General features: G+C 37.5%; 1 protein-coding gene across 1 annotated transcript in view; it reads right to left on the reverse strand.

The window, feature by feature from the left end:
• Nucleotides 1-5,130: 5,130 nt before the first annotated feature.
• The window catches only part of CBLB (Cbl proto-oncogene B), a gene marked incomplete at its 5' end in the record, with an annotated part of 117,639 nt that continues 101,557 nt past the window's right edge, over nucleotides 5,131-21,212 (reverse strand). The window contains 6 exons of the mRNA XM_080612531.1: nucleotides 5,131-6,252; nucleotides 11,566-11,685; nucleotides 14,200-14,337; nucleotides 15,618-15,749; nucleotides 15,849-15,937; nucleotides 20,390-20,533. Of these exons, the coding sequence (XP_080468657.1) occupies nucleotides 5,990-6,252; nucleotides 11,566-11,685; nucleotides 14,200-14,337; nucleotides 15,618-15,749; nucleotides 15,849-15,937; nucleotides 20,390-20,533 (886 nt within the window). The 3' untranslated portion in view covers nucleotides 5,131-5,989. The remainder of the gene's footprint in view (nucleotides 6,253-11,565; nucleotides 11,686-14,199; nucleotides 14,338-15,617; nucleotides 15,750-15,848; nucleotides 15,938-20,389; nucleotides 20,534-21,212) is intronic.

Raw genomic sequence — 21,212 nt, forward strand, 5'->3', positions numbered from 1 at the left:
AGAATAGCTGACCACGCAGACTCATTTACCCTTCTTCAGAATCTGAAATACAGCGATATTCACTTAGCAAATTAATAAAAGACTCTCCTTAGGGCACTTACTGCATTGTGGTCTAATGATAACTAGGGATCATGTATTATTTTTAGTGTCCTAATCATTACACAGACACACAGAAGAAAGTCATCTCTTTCGGAGTAAATATACACACCTCCCCACCTATCTAGGGAATGAAACTTGTCTTTTAAAACATGGATGACTATAGCAGCTTGATGATTCTGCAGATTCAGTTCAGCTATCCAAAAGGAGAAGGTATTTTGCAGGTGTGAGTATTACAGCCTAGTTCTGAACTCCACAGGCTAGCATCAGCTGGAATACTCCATGCTTCACAGACTAGCATGTACATATAAAGGCCATTCAAAAACCAAGATGATGAGCTTTAAAGCAAGATGTTTGCACATAAATCCTTACAAAGCTTTTGGTTGTTTTGCTAGAATCAAAAAATATGCTGAGCAGAGTGGTGCTTCACTTTTCCCTCTGCTGCTAAGACCCTGGCATCCTGTTGCAAAACAGCATGTCTTTTAAAGAACTTCTCCAATAAGGACACAGTACTTGAAGACTGGACTAATCTGAACAAATACTCCCTTCATTTGCACTAGACACCCAGGCAGTTTAAAACAGCTACACAGAATCATAGAATAGTTAGGGTTGGAAAGGATTTTTAGGACAGAATTATCTTCTTCTGTGCAGTTCTTTGCTCCTCTCCCATCTTGCTGGCTACCATGACAGTTATTGCAATAAATAAAGCTGACTTCTTTTTGGACAAGCATTCAAGTAGTTAGACCGGCTGATTCCTTCACAGATCACAACGACAGATGCAAGAAGCTTCAGAGTCAAAAGATGAGCATTCAGTGGGTTTGTGCTTTTGTTTCTAGCAGGTCTAGGAAACCAGAATCTTGTCATGATTCATATTATTCTGAGGCCTTTCAATTTCTTTATGATGTTCAGGAATGTTACGGGATTAAATTTTACAAATTTAAGATTTATTTTTAAGGGATTAAGGATTTCTTTTGAATAAGAATTTCCCTGCTGGACATGAAAGCATCTAAAGACAACTTTAGGTGCTAACGTAACACACTGTTTTAAAATCTAAATTTATCATTTGCCTGATGCAGACTCACTGTAACTGGTAAATGGAGGCAGAGATCTTGTACAGGATTAATCATAGAATCATAGAATAATTAGGGTTGGAAAGGACCTTAAGATCGTCCAGTTCCAACCCCCCTGCCATGGGCAGGGACACCTCACACTAAACCATGGCACCCAAGGCCTCATTCAACCTGGCCTTGAACACCAACAAGGATGGAGCATTCACAACCTCCCTGGGCAACCCATTCCAGTGCCTCACCACCCTCACAGTAAAGAATTTCTTCCTTATATCCAATCTAAACTTCCCCTGTTTAAGTTTGAACCCGTTACCCCTTGTCCTGTCACTACAGTACCTGAGGAAGAGTCCATCCCCAGCATCCTTAATGACTGGGTCTATCAAACAGAAATTACAGAAAAACTCCGAGAGCACCCAAAAAGTTTGATTTTAACATAATAAAGTGAAAGTCTGACTTCCACATCAGAAGAGTAAAACTGAAAGAAACAAGCAGCTATAGTACTATGGACAAGTGTAACAAACAGTTAACTTCCCTACTTACCAATGACTAGTGACCTATATAATGGACAAGGATTTAACACACACTGAAGTATGAATTACAAAAATCTCATTATCTAAGGTCGAATCTGACCCACAGGGAATGGTGCTGGGCTGTAAACAGTAATAGCTGCATTGTCATTCATAGCGGAGGGGGTAGATTTTCTAAGCTTTTTTTCAGAATGCTGGAACACAGTAGCAAAAAAAGACGTTTTACACTCTTAAGATATTTCTTTTTGCATGAGAAGCACAATGCTTGAGAACGTAAATGCAAAGGACATTAAAGAAATAGTAGCGTGAGCTTATTGTAGTTCCCTTCAGCAAAAGATTCCTGTAAATTAACATACAGTTCCATTATGTAAACCGCATTGGATTCCAAATATTTAACAATTACCACCTTTCTGCCATACAACTGTTACATCCGCATTGTTAAATAATAGCTAATTTATATATTTTTACTACTGAAATCTAGAAACCAAGTCACATATGGGGACATAAAGCAAATGTCTCGATGCAATGAGTCACGTTATTTTAGAGCAAGGCCTCATTTTTGTGGCTTACAGAACAATGATTTGTCAGACCCCCACGTAAGATAGGCCAAGTTTCTAAAGCAGCACAGGAAAATGGGTAATATCCAGTAACAAGAGAGTTAGAGTCTTCAGAAATGACGGACCAACCCAACGTTCTGTTAACATTAATTTTATAAAATACCTTACATGAACAGATAAAGAACTTGAAGCATACATAAAAACCAAAATTTAAAACGAATGTTGAATAAAATATAAATTAATTGAACACATCACTAAGTTTGCCACATGTTAGACAAGTTTATAAAAGGCGTTTTCAGATAAAACAGTTATTTGAAAGAAAATCCTTCAAAATGGAAACTACTGAAGTCCTTTTTCAAGAAGTCATTCCTAAAAGCGCTAAATTCCAGGTCAACAACAGGTAGTACCTGAATTTGCTTAGAATACGGTGTTCTTTCGCTTCAAAATTTGTCAAGCTTTACGACACAAACTTAAATGCTTTCAGGTCAGAGTCATCAGTGCAAAGTAAAGCTTCAAGCTGAAAATGAGAGAAACGTAACAGAAGAAATGATCCTGGTACACAACTTCCTAAATTCACATTATGAAAAACACTGTGCCAGATGCACTCTAGAGATACAGAACATTAACAAATTTAACCAGCAGCCATTTCAGGGTTCCAGCCAAACCATTAACATAGCTAATCATTTATTTTATCACAATTCCAATCTCTTTCTACTCAGTCTTTGGAAGAGATACATGCTGCTGATGTCCCCTCACTCTGCTCAACTTTTGGTTCCATCAATTTGCTTAAGATGCAGTAATTTAGCAAAAAAGGAGATCAAAAGTGAGGCCAAGAGACATCAGAAGGATGGTTTAAAGCCTGCAATGACATAACTGGAAGAAATATGATGGCACATTTCTGAGTTTAACCAACTTTATTCATTCAAGCACTTCCACTGAAGTCAGTCTTCCTCAAAGTTATGTATGTGCATACCACACTGCCAGGCTCAAACCCTGACATCTTTCAAAGGTTAAAAGATGTTTAGAGAACTGTGTGTTTAGAGAACTAGACTGTAGCCAGATTAATTTATTTTAAGCCTATTAATTCCTGCTGAGTAAACATCAACACTCTGGCAAAGCAATTTTGCTCTGTTTGACTTTAAAACTATTAACCAAAATGGGACTGAAATAATCTTCACGTTCCGCTAGTTGGAAGTATTATTAGCATGCTCATTTAAAGATTAATGGAACTCTCTTCAAGTTACCACTCAGAATATTGCTCGTCAAGCTTTTTTTAACACATACTAAATAAAAAAGTGTCATTGGTGGTCACAACCAGAAAGAAGGGGGAAAAGTGAAAACGTTTACTCTGTCAGGCAGGAGTTGCAGGCACTAACTGGAATATAAGCCTGTAATTTCTACTAAGCTGCTGCATAAAAGTGAGAAAATTACCTCCCCATTACAATTCAGAATTTGAAAAGTCAGTCTGCAGATAGTTCTCTCATCCTCGTGACATGTTGTCATTGCTATTCTGGCAGTTACGCTAGAACCTCATTTAAGTCATTCCAGTACAACCAGAGTATTTCATAGCATGAATCATTTTGAATTTACAGTTAGCTAAAATGCTACAGTGATGTTGTAAACAAACCAAATGAACAAGAAGGTTCAAGATGCAAAACTTTTCCACAAAACAGAGGATAGATGCACTTGAAATAAAAGCACAGACCAGAACTTAAATCAAAACTTTTCATAAGCTGTATGAAAAGCTGAATGAAAGCTGAATGAACATTTAAAGGAAGGTGCAAATGCCCTTTTCTAAAACAAACTCAGAATCACTTGCTTCAATCAAAATGGAACAGAAGCTCTTCCCTATACCCCCATTTCTCCTGATCATCTTTTATCAGTGAAGCAGATAAATTATATCCATACTCTGCTTTGTGATGCTACAAAATAACTTAATTAGTTTTAAGAATAAAGTTTTTTTAATGAAATGATGGCATTGGGTATCACAGTAATTTCCACTATTTCCAGTTATTTTGGATCCTGCAATTCAGCCATTTGCTGTTGGTAAAAAAATCTTTAAAACAAACACATTGGCTGCTGATATCTGATCCTGTAAGTGATATAACCTTTACCACTTCCTCTGAGTGAAGGAGAACACCAACAGCTAATAGCGAAAAGTAAACACATACCTCACAACCATCTTAGCACGCTGGGGGAGTTCCTGTACACTGGTCACATCTCGAACGTGATAAATATTCTAACTACCTCATGATTTTATCTTCTCAATAGCAATAAAAGTAAAGAAGATTTCAAAGTTTCCTGAAAAAAAAAAAAAAACCAAGAAAGCAGCAATCTTAAGAATTATTCTGGAAATATTTGGACCCTTAACTTGGAGTGTACTAACAACAGAGTTGTTTTCTCTCTCTTTACTACATTTGGGAAGATTTTTATTTTGGCTTGCATCAATTTGGGCTCAAAAAATAAAATGTCAAAGCCTGGAGTATCGCTAACCAAGCAAAGCAAAACCGTATTTCCGACTAAGCAGTTGGAAAGAGAGGGAAAGATTTGGGTATTAGAGACACACTTGAAAATAATAAAGTGTACAGATAAAAAGGTTATGAACTTTGCAAAAAATATTGCTACAGTAGCATTAGAAATTAACAGTGCATCACAGATTTAAGGTTTCCATGTTAATACAAACTGATCCAAGCCACAACAAACCACAGGATAATCACTCAAACAAGAAATGGACCGCATTCTACTTTATAGAAGCTAGAACTGGAATTTACCCGAATATCATTCATATGATTCAAAAAGATTCCTTCTAGTCTGGCATGCCTCAGTTTACACAGGCCACAGAGAACTGGTGCCAGTAGTGTGTAATCAAAGCACGGTATTATCATGTGCATTTGGCTTTTTTGAACATTTGCAATCAAATACTCAAATCTGAAAGCTTTTGTATATTAGAACTCAGTATCACCGCTGCAGGAAGTGTTTTATTTGTTGGTTGGGATTTTTTTCATGGAAACTGTATAAGAGCTCTAGAGGACTACAGGTCATGGAGATCATGTTAAACAGAAAGCTGCCCAACATTACTGTCAAAACACCTTTAAAAAGACAGTTCCATAAACAGAATAATGCATTTTACATTCAGATATTACCTCTCTCAAAAGCAAAGTAACCTCAGAAGGAAAAAACAAATTATCAGTAGTGAAGGCCACATACTTTTGCATTTGATGAGCTGAAATGCAAGAAAAAATTAAAGCATCTTGTAAGATGAAAAAAAACAAAACAAAACAAAACCAAACAAAACCCAAACACAAAACTGCTGGAAAGCGATTATTTAGTTGATGGGGTGGTCAGCATGGAAACTGTTGGGAATGCTACAGCAGAACTGACCACAAGTACAAGGAAATATGAACAGGAACATAGTACAGGCACCAACTAGAAAAACCGTAACTTGTCAACTTGTAAACAAGAAAAAGCATTTCACAGATTAAAAGTTCTAGGGAAGTAAACTTCTTTAAATTATTTTGTCAGTTCAACCCTGATTTAAAAAAGTATGGCTAGCAAAAATACATAAGCCTCAGCATATTTATAAGTCTTGATCAGAGCAGCCATGAGCCTTTGATAAATGGCTGGAAACAAACACCCTTCCACTAAGGATGAAAGAAAAACATTCCATTCTCTTCTTCCTCTCATTCCCCAATCCACACGTGTACATGTAGAATTCCCATGCGCCGAGGAAATCTTGATACTGCTATAGATTGAGACGTGGGGAGACTGGTGGGGGAAAACAGACAAACTCTCTTAAAATACTACGGGCCACGTCAACGTTATTCTGGGCGATTTCAAGTGCCCTCTTGACTTCTTCAAAGGAATAGCCCTCTCCCATGAGTTTTGCAATTTTTGCATCCACATTTTCCATTGAACTGTCAGAGCTGTATGCTTTCCTGTGCTGTATTTCCGGTGCAGTCCTCCGAGGAAGTGGCTTAGGGGGCCTGGCTGGTGCTTGTGAACCATCTGTTTCAAATAAAGGAGATAAAAAACATCATAAATTGGCTTAAAATTGCATTATAGGTTGACCTCATGAAGCGGTTTAAAAAATAAAGAACCATGAAAAAGATATTTTCATTCACTGATACATCTCATTTGAAAATTTGGACAGAAGCTGAATTCCTCAAGAACATCCAAAATGGAAATAATGCAACAAAACACTATTTTAATAATAAGACAGGAACATGCAAGTTACAATCTGAATAAGCCAAAATGGAAGGAAAAGAAAGTATGTAACTATGCTGAAATTAGCCGGTCAAAACTTTAAAGGCTGTCCACTGCCAAGCCCCAGTTAGAGAACTTTTTCTTAGTCTGTTAAACCGCTCCCCAAAACTACAACCCACGAACCAAACCAATTGGATCACAATTTTATTCAAGACCATAAGTCGTGCAGAAGAGGAATCCAGCCAAATCTGCCTGAGGGAGAAAATTCCTTCACTTATTGGTACATCTTGCAGATTCTCTTCAGTCAATCACGGTTCATTTCATGCATAGCAGCTAGGCGTAAGTACAGAAATAACTGGTTTCTCAAAAACCCCCTCCAGCCCAATTATTTTCAGTGGCCAGAACAGAACACCATCCTTCCTCTCCAGTCCCCCTTTGGCAATGTCTCGCCTTTCCTTCTCTTCTACAGAAAGGTTACTTTCACAGTTAATGCTGATGCTAAGAATCAGGATGTGCTAATGTAAAAAAGGAATATTCAAACTCACTAATCTTCTGAGTCAAGAGTTTTGTGCTCAAGTAAACTTGGCACTTTAATGAAACCCCTTTATCCTCACTGATTCCAAAATAAGAAGCTTAAATACAAGCAGGGATAGAGTAGAAAACACTTTCAAGAGCAAAGCATTTAAAAAAATAATAAAGTCTTTAATCCTTCAAAAAGCATTCTAAAAAGTTTCATCAACAGTGACTTTGATAGATAAATTAAAGGAGTTTCTGCCTGCAATACTTGCTGTTTACTTACACTGACAGCAATGGCATTTTGCAATGTTAAGTACTTCAGAGACAGTTTTTTAGTGATGAAAGAACATTGTAGCTCTAGTATTGCTGTTACAACATGCTACCTTATTATAGCACTGAAACAGACAGAACTGTAATTCAACTGAACGCATTAAACACTTAAGATGAATGAAAATAGCTGACATTACTGCAAGCCTAACCAAGGTGTATTTTTCTCAGGTTTCCATGCATTCAGATGAGAGCGTTGCTATACATTTTAATCCTATTTCTTAATTCAGAGAAAATAAGCAAACAGTACTTTTAGCAAGATGGTGATATTCATATAACAAACGGATGGGAGAAATTTCATTAAAAATTTACACTAAGAGGCTAAAATTCACTTTGTTCTAATTTCATTGCCTATTTTCCTTGCAGTTACGCACAGCCTACAGGCTCTAAGGGCTATTTCATATATGCGATTATTTTTTTCTCCCTGAAGATCAAAATGATGATATACATGCTAAAAATTCTAGTAAACACACCTGAAGCAGACCCAATCCTGCTATGAAGGTGTGGAAGATCCATGAAACACACTGGTTTGAGGAATTAAGTATAGCTCAGCAAACAGGATTAATCACTACAACTAAATCAAAACCAACTTCAAATTCCTTATTTCACTTATTTTAGAAAACTCAAGCCTGTATCAGAAGAATATTCTTTAAAAAATGATCTATCATGTTAAAAACAATCAGTTAACTTTCACAAACATTTCAAGCTTTTAATATGCAACATTTTGTTATGGACTGCCTTCCTGTAGAGGATGAAACAAAATTAATCTGCAGACTTTACATATTCCCCTGGGCTTGAAGTACAGGCAAAATTCCTTACACATGTATCAGATCCTTCTGTGTTATGCGAGATATTTTTTGCTATGCCCACTCTAATACAGGCTTAAATAAGGTTTTCTTGTGTAAAACCTTCACTTTGCTCAAGTTTCCAAACAAACTCTATTAAGCAATCACATAAGTCAGAAAGGTCATTTTTAATTCTGTCAGCAGATTTGCAGCATAGACATTTTATTCTCCCTGCAGGAACATCTCTCTATAGCACAGATGCTTTAAGATCTTCAGACCTCTTTAACTCAATTCCCATTATTATTTTTTTAAGCACTGACATCCTTTTCAATATCTTCACATCCATATAAAATTTTAGCTGAAGCTGGGTATCACACTGGATCCTGAGCTTAAAGATACTAAGCCTAAGCTGCCTGTCCATCTGGACACTGAGATAGAGGTATTTAAGCAAGACTTTCCTTCCCAACCTCCCATCCTTTCTAATGTTCCAGTCACTGTGGATGCCTAACTAGAAATTTGAATAGATTTTCTAATTGTGCAATTCAATTAACAGTTTCTATAGGAAGGAGTTTCCTCTACCACTCACATTTCCATAATTCAGCACCAGATTTAACCCTAGGATAACAGTTTAGTATAAAGGCAGACACAGGCTCATTTAATAAGTGTTTAAGAAGCATGGAGAAAAATTGTAAGGTGAATGCTGTGCAGCAGACTGAGAAGAGGATATTTGTAACAATGCCAACTATCTATTCCTCTCTGCTGTGAAACGGCCCTCCTCTACCCTACCCTTGCTGTTCCTCCTGTATGATCCATGGGCTTTCACCAACAGACTGAGAAGCATCAGAGAACCACATGATGAAGGCTTGTTGCCCAAGGCCCTTTCTGGGGCAGCGGCAAGCAGCTGCATCTAATCTAACTGGGGTAACAGGAACAAGGCACCCCCAGGGGACATCTATACTAAGGGGCAGAGAGAGCAGGGAAAAGTGAGAAAGGAGTAACTGCACATTTTCATCCCTTAAGCTGTTAGGCTACAGTTTGCCCAGAGAGGCTGTGGCTGCCCCATTCCTGGCAGTGTTCAAGGCCAGGTGGGACACAGGGGCTTGGAGCAACCTGCTCTAGTAGAAGGTGCCCCTGCCCATGGTAGGGTCATTGTAACTAGATGATCTTTAAGGACTCTTCCAACCCAAGCCATTCCATGATCTTCATATTTTGTATTACTGTTGCATATTATTTCCCCCAGGGTTAATTCAAATGAACCCTGAAATGATAGGGAACACCCTCCCCTAAAATTGCCATGTAAAGGAATTTACATTTGCATACAAGTGCTTTAATAAGGCCAGGTGAGTGAATAGGCAGCAGGCATCTATATAAGAAGCCTAATTTTCTTCTGCCTTTTCACATATCATTGGCTGTGCTTAGGTAAACTACGCTAACTACTAGCGATATCTCCTTCTTTTGCTTTAATTGTAATAGGTTTTAAATGTTGTACTTAAGACATTTGAAAAAACATGCCTTTGGGATAGTTAGGTTCATAGCTGAGAACTATTACTTAAGTGTTCAATACTGAATATGCTGCTGAATTAGAATAAATATCCCATTTAACAATTCAGTTAACCATCACAAGAGCAATCTTAACACAGTCAAACTGACGCACAGAAGTTAAAAGATTCCCCATGCTAATCTAGGGAGCCAGTGGCTAAATTCTAATTAGATTTGAGAGCAAACTACGCTTCTTTTCCAGCTAGTTCAAAAAAATCACCATACAAAAGGGCCGAAATAAAGAATTTGCTTTCAAAATAAATGTTCAGAATAAATGCAAAAGCAAAGGTTCTGAACACTGTTACACTCTCCACATTGTCTTTTTAAAACATAGATGAAGGTCAATCTCTTCATCCTGAAGCTCATCAGTTTTGTTCTATGGAATTACTGCTACTGTAAAAAACAGCTTTCCAATTAAGAGTGTGACGTGATCTATCACATCGCTTTCATTTAAGTGAAAGTTAATTCAATATCTTGCTGTACATCATGCTCATTTAGAATAATATTTATGGCAAAAGCCAACACGTGACTGTTTTAGATGGCTGTGGGAAACATGCAGATAGCAAAGTATTTATTATGTGATATCAGAAAGCTCCAAGATCCGAAGTAGCAAGCATCTTGCTGCAATACAGGCAAATTCAAAACTGCTCTACCGCAGAAGTGCAAGAAATGCAGGAAAACCCTGTAGCTTTACAAGGTAGCTATATCAATGTCTTAATTTCTACTACAAAAGAAGTTAAAATGCACTAAATAAATCAGGTTAACATTGCAAGACAAACAGATCCCTCACAGTGTCGCATATAAAACAATATAAAGCATTTTTTTTTCCTAACAATGTGGGGAAAAAAGAGGAACAGTGTTATATAAGTAGAGGTACCCTCTCAAAAGTGCTATTATTTACCAAAGCATCACACTAATTCTCAAATGTGCTATTCATTAAAAATTCTGCAGCACTCCTCAGGCTTACTTGATTTCCCCTGTTACTTTAAGTTAGAAAAATACGTTCTTTCCTATAACGAGCAGAGTGAAGCTATGTATTCCTGAGGAGGAGAGAGCTAATTTTGCTTAAAAAAAAAAAAAATCATTTTTCCACTTGTGATGGTTGCAATTCAACACTGCTTACCACTACAATGGAAAGACTTGAGAATTAAGACCCTTTCTTTATGCATTAGAAAAGATTTTTCATGAAGAAAGTATGAGCAATAATTCAAAGCATCCCTTGGCTTTTCCTATGTGTGGTCCTTCTACAAAACAAATGAGGTAGGTGGTGCAAACATCCCCCCTCCTCATATACCGTGCACATCTAAAGAAAGGAAAATTCATCTAAAAATTGGTCAAATTACCCTGAAATATAGGTAATACTGTTATTATTTCAATTAACTGGAGTAGCTTTCCTATAAATACTATTTGTATGGCCTGAAAATCATGAGCAAAATATGTATGGCAAACGAACTACTACTGTACCTGTTCTGTGGCAAACAGAAGTCTGCATTTTATTTGGTTCTGGTTCTTGGTGGTTTAGTACAAAACAGTTGGGTTTTTGGTTTTTTCTTTCTTTTTTTTTTTTTTTTTTTTTAGCAAAAATGGAAGTAAGTTTCTTGTGGTCCCTGCAGCAGGATTTCTGATCTCCTGTGAGCTTTGCAGGCGGCAGAAAAAGCTCCGACTTTCTCCAAAACTAAGGAACACTCGAACTTGCATAAGTGTTTAGTTGGGCAGCTAGTGAAATTGATGCCATTAATATCTACACCTACAGACAACAGGTAGCCACTTGTACCTTTATTGCAGAACTTAAATCTCCGTTATCCTTTGATGATTTTGTGTTCTGTAAAGCAATATTAACCATGGCCATTTATTGCCTGGAGTGACAGAAACCTCATTGGACTTCATGGATGGAAGTTCTTTGCTTCATGAAGTTGCAATTTTCTACAAGAACAGTTTTCTACCTTACCTGAAGAAGGAGGAAGTTGATCATAGTCTTGAGATGTCCTATTTGTTTTGACACTTTCTCCAGTTACTCTACGAGCAGGTGGCAAAGGAACATGACCAGTTATCGGATCAAAATGGGGATCTGTAATAACAGAGCAAAAAAGGTGTCTTAGAATGATTAGAATTATTATTTGGGGGAAGGCTGATGCATAGAAGCTAGAAACACAAGTTCGGATATCCATGTGCTCCATAGCAGGTGCATATGCACATATGCATCCAAAATCAACATTTACATAGTAGACATACAACTGTGTCTTGAAGTGACAAACGAGCACAGCTCAAAGGTGATCTATCCTGCACTGAACATGGCTTTTCTGTTTATATCCATGACATAATTTTCAATTACCAACTCTGACACTGTTAGGATTGTGGCTTAGTAAAGCATGGAAGAGGCTGCAAAGCCTCAGCAGCACAATGAAAAGTACAAAATCATGAAATGGTTTGAGTTGGAAGAAACTTTAAAGACCATCTAGTTCCAACACCCCTGCCATGGGAAAGGACACCAGCTATTCAGTCCGGTTACAGCTTCATAGCACTTCTATGCTTTGCACTTCGTAAAGACTGCAGGGCAGATTTCCTATCCATGCAGTCCGAGGTAAATACCACAGAGTGAATATTAGAGAGACTGGTAAAGGCTGTGAGTAGGCTTGTCAATTGTCTCTGATGATTACAGGAGCAGTACTTAAAAAATTAAATATACAGTCCTGGCATATTGCATTCTCCTTTCTTTTCTTTGGCTATTGAGGATGCAGCTGAGCAAGTGTTAACATCATCCTGGACTTGGTTTCTGCTCTGGACTCAGAAGTGTGTTTGGTAAGTGAGTGCAACTTCTTGCTGTTGTTGATGATGAAATTATTATTCTAACCTGACAGGCTTTGATGGGTAGCTGGGAAATCACACCCAAGACTTGCATGGAAACCAATCATCAAAAACTCATCATAAATCATCTCCAGCAGTTTACCTGACAGAAAATAGTTTTTGAAATACCTTATGAATAAAAAGACCAATGCACACAACTATGTGTGCCTAGAGAGTAGATGCATACACTTCTAAGATTAATTAAAACTGCTGCTGTAAGACTGCACTCACTACGCAACTATGAAGAACAATACATGATTATAGACACATTTTCCAAATTTGTAATTAAAAGCTATTGAACGTGTTTAAAATTATCAGTGATGTTTTAGATTTCTTTATGGAAATAACACTTAAAAATTTAAACCACTGCATGTTTCTGAGAACTGTGAACAGACAGAACTTGTGTGCGCCTGTGTGTGACAGTTTCTATTTTCCCTCTCCATTACTGTTACAACTGAAGGGTGCAGTGTGTGTTTCTGCATCAGATGATGCCATTGAGGCACGCATGCAGACTGGTCTGCTGAAGATAACACTATCTTTATTCTGAAGTACAGAAAATAAATTCATTCTTGGCCCTACATTTCTGAAGGTCAACCTTTACCTCCTGTAACGTGCTGAGTCTTTTTACCTGGATGCATTCATTGTAAGAGAAAGGAATGCACAGAGCTGAACATACATTATAAACATACACACAGTTGTGGCAACTTCCTCAATGTCAGGCCTTGACTGGTTGCAAAGAAACCCCATAATAAAAACATTCCATGAAATGTCACTGCAGTTCAACCTAACCTAGCTCACTTTCAACCCACAGCTAGTACCATTCACAAAGGTCAGCCAAATGCCTGACAAGCTGTCAGGCCATTAGAGTTGCACATGACTGCTTGTCATCTACATTCTGGCCTTCCTGATTCTATAGCCAAAACATTTCATGTTATCACTCTCCATTCAGCCTCCAAGAAAAACAGAGAGGAAAACATCTACCCATAGCACCACAAGGCAGATCACAACTGAAAACACACCTGGGACAGGTAAATTTAAGATACCAACATCCTTTGGAAGCAAAGGTATTCAACTTAATTAATCTGATAATCAAATACTTTTCAACTCAAAGACAAAAACTGTATATTGTTAACACAGCTTTCATGCCTTTTACAATCAAAATATGAGACTGAAAAAGTGTCACTGCAATTCATAGAGAGAGATAGGTGAAAACTTGACCTATCGGAAAATTTATGAATAACAGATGCTTGCAACTGTGTTAAAAATTATTACAGTTTTGTAGCAAAATTTTACAACAGTTTTAACAAAGCAGGATGTTCTTTTCCCTTAGTTTCTAGTTTTTCCTTAAGTTCCAACTTGAACATGAACTCCCTGAATTAAGTTTCACTTTAGGAAACAATGGATTTGACAGGATTCAGACTAGAATTACAGCCTACAACAGAAAAGTCGGTGCTTCGCAAATAAGCAGCAGAAAGTACAATTTGCCAAAAGTGTCTATCCTGGTATAGAAATATTGTCCTTATTTCATTATGTTCTGATAAAGAGAAGTTAAGTCTTCTTATTTTCTGAGTTGTTTCATCTCCACCATTAAAAGAACCCTGTAGTTTTTAATATTTTGTATAATGAAAGATAGATAAAACAGGCTTCTGAAGCCTGATGGCAACTTTATCACAGAACAGATAAGCTTCTGAAATAAAAGAAAATGAAATAAAATCCATTGTTTCCTTGGTATTCCTACCAGAATGAAGGAACAGTTCATGTCCTGAGGAAGGTCGGCTTCCTGAGCCAGCAGGTTTTGTGTGCTCAATCATGCTGTGCCGAGCAGGTGGTGGCGGTGGTGGCAGTGAAGGGGGTGAGTTATCAAAAGCATCTTCACCTGCATTTTAGAAAAGAATTATGAGATGAGCAAAGCTTCATAAGGAGCTGCAGAATAAAGAGTGAAGCTTAAACTTGATTTTTCTCTGGCTGCTGGGGTCTTTACTCCAAGGGTTCATCCAGCAATTCAGTGACTCCAGTAATGAAACTGCAAACCTGACTCTCACTATGCACAATCCTCTTCTAAAACATGCCCCAAGCGACCTCTGCAGTGCTCAGTTTCTTTTCTGGGATGAGAGGACAGGTTTCTTTTAGTGGCTTAATTGCAATGAGTGTATTATAATGAAAGCTTCACTGAATATCATTGCAGAATAACAGCTGTATTTCAACAGCTAAGCAACTTATTTATATTCAAACACCAATGCTGACTACATTGAATCTGCTACATTTACACTGTCCCTTACCTTTATCTGCTGGCTTAAAGCTCTGACACCATATATACACTGAATTTTCTAGAGCTTGGCAGAAGAATGCACCCCTTACACAAAGTGGTGCAGACAGAACCAGAGTTACCAAGCAGTGTGTTTTATGTGTTCTTCTGCCATCAACACTGTGTACTCGTGCAACTCAGGAACACTTCAGGGATCAGAGAGAGTATAGCACAGGAACAAGGAAAATGTTCAAAAGGTTTTATGGAACCAGAAAATTGGATGACGACATATACACACTGACACAAGAATGCAGCTGAGCTTGTCAAAGAAGGCGTGCGTGGCAGCCAAGCACAGCCCCAGCATCTATGCAGAGCCCACCGACTTATATGTAGGAGAGCAGCACAGAAATGGGGGTTGGTGACTGTAGGCAGCAGTGAGTTTTGAACTTGGTAGTGGAAGAAACCCGGAAAAAACTTGTTAATTTTATTTAGTTTTCTTGGACTTAAATAGCACCTCTTCAGGATTCTTCTTTATATGCGATTAAAGAAATGAAATTATTTAAGCTCCAATAGGAAAAACCCTCCACTCTTGCATTCAATTGCAATGCTCAAACGTTGTATTAAGGGACAAAATATTATAATGCATTTTAGGGAAAATGGGTTTGGTTTTCTTTATAGCTGGAATACAGATTTACCATGCCTTTTCATCTGTCTTGCATGGGCTTACAGACAGATACCAAGCAGAGACCATTGACACAAATATTGATTTTACAGCTGTGATATTTAGCCCATAGCTTGTCTGGTACTCCTAACACACTCAACATTGGTTGTTTTTCAGTAAACATGTCATTTGGTTCATCTAGGCAATGTTAACCATTAAATTTAAATGCAATCAGCAAAAAGTCTGCAACCTAAAGGGGGCACCAGAAGATCATAATCGGAGGGTGTCCTGTTGAGCAAAGAGCTGTGTTTTGGGTTGTCTCTGGTAGGAGGTCGTGCAGGTGGCAAAGGTACTGGAACAGTAGGTGCATCACAGACATCTCCTGAATGACACAATCACAAGAAGTGAATGTTTTCTTGCTGTACCCCTAGAACAGCACAGAGTAAATTTTCTTGCTAAGTACAGCAAAAGAGAAACATACCTAGCTCTGGATGTTTTGATTTCTTCATCTCAGAAGTAGCACTGTGCGTTCCATTTGTTACTCCAGCACATTGACCATTCTCGCATACCCTGAAAACAGACATTAAGTAGGGAACAGTCAACCAGCTATCCAAATACGAATTCCCAAAATGACCAAGTACCCGAGCTGGCAGTTAGTTATATGGAAACAAATGAAAGATGACAAGCTGCATCAATTTTAAATGCTTTGGGTCTTATTATTGAGAGCACATACTGGTTAACTGCCAAAGAAACTACTTTGAAGGGCTATAGTGCTTTGTCAGTGGGGTACTGACATGGCTTAAATAAGTTACTTAAGGCTGCAATACAAGACAGAAGAAGAACTAACATTAAACACAGACCTCGCTTCAGAGCTCAGGTCATTAGTTTATTCTCACAGTTAAGTCACAGATTCATTCTTGTTTCACCTTCCCACCTGTTGAACTTTCCCTAGCAGAAACATGAAAAAGGGAAACATGGACTTGGGTAATTATCACTGAGGTAACAGAGAGAAGTTTGTATACAGAATGAAACAAAGCAATAAACAACAAACCCCCACACAAACAAAATACATCACTAACGAGAGCATTGAAAAGAAATTAGATTGAACCAGCCAAAGCAGTTTTGCAGGTGCCTATTCAAAGAGCTGAGTCTCACTGACACTTCTACCAGAGTTTAATTTTGTAATAGAAGCATATTATGTCCGCAAAATTAAACAGTATCAAATATGAAAATAATCTAAAGCAGACAGGTTGAAGTCGCCTATAAACTTGTCAGTAAAATATTGGGGATTATTTTTCTAAGATGCCTCTGTTCAAATATGGCAGGGAAAAAAACACAGAACAAAAGCCATTTCCTAATATTAAATACTGCTAACATAAATGTGAACTAACCGGGAAATGACTCCTGTCACTGGAACTGAGGACTCTGCATAGTCAGAAAGAACCAGAGAGTTTCTTTGGAAAAAGGCCACCGTGCTAAGCAATTCCAGCTTAAGAATAGAATTCCCAACCCACCATGCACCATTATTACTAAATTGTGTCAAATCTGCCAGAGCTACGTACAGCTAAAATTTCAGATGTTGGGTTTTTACCAATAGTCTGAACATTTACAGACCTATCAGCTTTGGCCAGATGGGAAGGAGGAATGAATCAAGGTCTGGAATCCTTTAAAATATATAAACAGGAAAAAGGAAGTGAAATTGTGTTCCTGGTCCCAAGAGTTATAACAAGGAGTAATGGAATAAATGCAAGAATAATTACAAGACTTAAAAAACAAAACAAAAAAACCCTAATGGTAAGAGCTATTTTGTTACGAACTGATTTCCCCAGGGAAGTAGTAGAGGAAGTGTTGCTTCTAAGTTTGAAATAAGATTGGTTCAGTCTCTCAAATGCAGTACTTCCTTTCACTCCTCAGCATATACATTAAATAACTAAGAACATTCTCTACTTGAACTTGAATCTATTCCTCATTTTCAATAATCTAGTCAGCCACAGGCAGCAAGATAACTTATCATGGCATCACTTCAGAAGTATTCATGTCATAATCAGCCCAGTTAAGTGATCAAGTTTACAAATCACACTGAAATACCTGTTTATATCAACAGTAAACACCAGAAAGGCAGGCAACAGATCAGTACTAACAGCAAGCCTTGTATCCCTTTCCTTTTGGAAAAGCTTCATTAGGAAAAGATAGCAAATGTAATAAGATATCATTCTTCTAATAGCAGCCTAATTAGTAATGCTGAAATTCTTTCCCTTCACTTCATGTTGCTGAACTTCCCCTCTACCTGGGAAGAGATGATCAGCTCTAACAAACCAGACAATTGACCTGCCAGAAAATAAGACTGTGAACCATCTTTTCTATTAGCCTGGCAACATCTTTAGCATTGCCATATCTACTGGTGAAGGAGCAAAAAGACTTAGAGGCAATGAAAAATTTGGGATTAGGGTGGAAAAATTACATAGGTCCTAAATTACAAAACATCTGGAAGAAATTTTGTATGCTCTTTAGTTTACTGAAAACCCTAAGTACTATCCAAGAACTGAGGAAGCAACAACTTAGGAAAGAGACAGGAGAAGCTGTCCCTGGGGACAGAATTGTAAAATGCTAAAATAACTATGACAATTAAAAGAAAAATAAAAGAAAAATAATTAACAATTTTGCTAAACAACACTGAAAGCTTTTTAGCTTTTCTTGACACTTCCCTCCCCATGAAATTAAAATAAGTACATTAAAATAATAGAGCATCAAGCAGAATCAACTTTTTTTTTGAAAGCTTTATCTCAGCTTTCCCATCTAAGCAGTTACATTAGCTAAAAGAGACATTTTAAGTATATGGAACACCATATATGTTTATACACAAATATTCAAGAGGATTTTCCCTTTTTTAATGCTTAGGAGAATGGTTTGGTTACAGTTAAAATTCTTATCAGAATAAATAAAAGGGAGAGTTGGTGGGTTTTTATCATAGAGGAACCTGAATTTCAATCTGAGGTATTCTGTCTATATAGCAAGTGCTGGATTAATGCCAAAAACCCCCAACAGAAGTGCAAGACCAAGTACATTAGCTAAAAAATAAACACTAGGAAAAGCTTTGAAATCAGATTTCCATCTACAGCCTCTCTTACATATTATCTATATGTAAATTTCCATCTACAGCCTCTCCAATTCTAATGGTCCAGTAAAATCCTATACTAGCCAACTGAAAGCACTCAACTCTTTTCTCTACAAAAAGGACGATACCAGAAAATAGTAAGTTTCTAGTTTTCTCAAGAATCGTTTAGAGTGCATCTAGCTAGTCGAATTTTAGTTCAGGTCATGTGCATGAACTGAAACAAATCTCCACAAGTCATCCTGCCAGCACTTCACTTTACATTGTAGAGAGGTCTCAGAGCATGCAGACTCAATTGCTTCTGAATGATATTAAGTCAAAAGATGTACTGCAGGAGCCCATCCAATGTGCTGTAATTACTAAAGGGTACTCCAGCCACAGGATGATGTTAGGACTAGTCTGTATGCAAAACTTCCCAAAACAAACAGTGGGGATGTGAGGTCTTTGGAGTCAGTTGGTCCCCTTTACAGACTCACTGTTATTGCACCACATACTTATTAACCCAGACATAGCCCTCAGAAGCTGCTAAACCAGCATACTCTTCTATTGCAGAATTCTTGGCCAAGAAAGGTTACATCCTGTGTAACTCTAGCCAAGCAAGCAACTCAGCCTCTATTAGACTTTGCATGCAGAAGCACAACACAGATAAAAAATGGCACAAGTAAGAAGGATTAGGACCTTGGATTTTTATTTTTCCTTTTTTTCCCCTTGGATAACATCAAGAGTTTTATTCATCATTCATTTTTTTTCCTTTTTTAAAGTGTCACGTAGTAGATAGGAAGTTAAGTACTCAAGATCATAAAGCTCAGACAACTGTGTAATATTCACATCTAAGCAGTGAAGGTTGGATCAGCATTTCTAATAAAGAAGTTCTAACCTGCATGCAAGGAGCCATCAGAGTATGGCCTTCTTCCCACCTGTTCTAAATTCTGGTTAAATAGGTCTAAAAACTGTAATTGGCTAATTTTAGGAGGACAGATCAAGCTTTATTGATGGTGGGTCCTTGACATCACATTCTGACAGAGAGGTAAAAAAAGCAATATGCCATGGAGGGTTTTTTTAATGGCAGAAGAGTCTGACCTATTTAGATCAGTACTTGATTTTAATATCATACTTTTGACCTAAAGATGAGTGAAGAAGTGGCCCTTCTTCTTCCCAAGACTTATTCTCTTCATTCCAGACACTTGGGTTTTTCATGAATCAAAGTCCAAGAATTTCACTGAGAATGGCACAGCCTTCAGTTGCCGTGTCCCTTGGCTCTAAATCTCCTTGCCATAATCCATTCACAAGTCAGAGCTGTACAATTTTAGAGTAACTATTTTAGAATACGTTAAAAGCAAAAAAGCTACATTCTCTTCCCAACAAGCAGAAAGAAAGTATGCTGTGAAACAGGGCCAGAAAGCTAAGAAGACATAGTACACATGGGGAAAAAAAAAGAAAATAAAACCATGTAGATCCAGCTGCCAATTCACATATTTGAGTACTGCACTGCTTCTTTAATTGAATTATATGCAATATGAAAGCTTAAGATTTTCAAAGCTGTCTTTGGGAATTTCAGTCACACAATTCTCATTCAAATTAAATTCGCAAGAGTTGTGCAGTTCAAGCTCCTGGTCAGTTCTGAAAACCTCAACCTAAGGGAAAAAAAGAATCAACTGCAGAAATAGCATTCAAAAGCAAAAACTATCCAGTTCTTACACAACAGATACAATAAAGTGAACTTCACAGGTTTGTGACTATGGTGGTGGTCAAATGAAACAGAAGCATTAAGTAATCTGAGCTTGAAAAACTACGTCATTTTAGAAGGCAGGCAAGCTTCATCATCATTATAAGGGTTGAATACGGGTAAATGTTGGAAAAAGCAGAGTTTATGCAATTAAGCTGCCTTCTATGCTGCTAAATGACCTTACCGAGCAAGAGGTTTTATATTATGACCATGAGCTGGTTGTGAGCTCAGTATTACAGGATGTGAAGAAGGAACTTTGTATTCATCATCATCATCACTGTGATCCCTTGATTTATCAGACAGAGAATTTGCTGAAGGAACAGCACACCTAAGGAGATGAGAAAAAGGTCAGGTTTGCCTTTAACTGTTGCATAATAGACCTTGATATAATACAGAAAATATGCTTTAGCCTAAACATCCCTGATACACATCTGTTGCATATAAGGTAACAAAAACACCATGTCAAACTAAAAAGTGTATGGTTACTGGCTTTTTTGTCACTGAGAATGCGTAGAGAGAAGTGCAGCTGACCTTCTAAGAGTTAAAGAGCTACTTTAAGCAAGCATAACATAGAAGAGATTGCAAAGAATTAAGAGTACTAAATAGGCACTTAAAAAGCTTAACCTGTTTGCACTTATCAAAAGTACTAAACAAAAGTTAATTCAGGGCAAATAGTATTTAGCAGGGCTCAGTGAGGCAGCAGGCATTCATCCTTTCAATAAAGTCTTTCAGTGACACCTTAACCTTATCAAACTCCCAAAATTTGCCTGTATTTTACATAATTTTTTTACTTCAAACAATTGTCTTTAACTGTCCTCCCAGTCAGTGTTTTATATCACTTCTTGAAAGCAGTGGAAGACCAGAAAATAGGTAGACTTTACAATCTTCACTTACAGGTAACAGGTTGCAACATGAAGAATACCTGGCTGGGCAGCAGATTTCTTTTAAAATGAAAAACTAACTTCTACACTGTGGTTTTCTGCTATACAAGTGTAAATAAAATTATG

The sequence above is a fragment of the Psittacula echo genome (assembly GCF_963264785.1).
Source record: "Psittacula echo genome assembly, chromosome: 3".
Lineage (NCBI taxonomy): Eukaryota > Metazoa > Chordata > Aves > Psittaciformes > Psittacidae > Psittacula > Psittacula echo.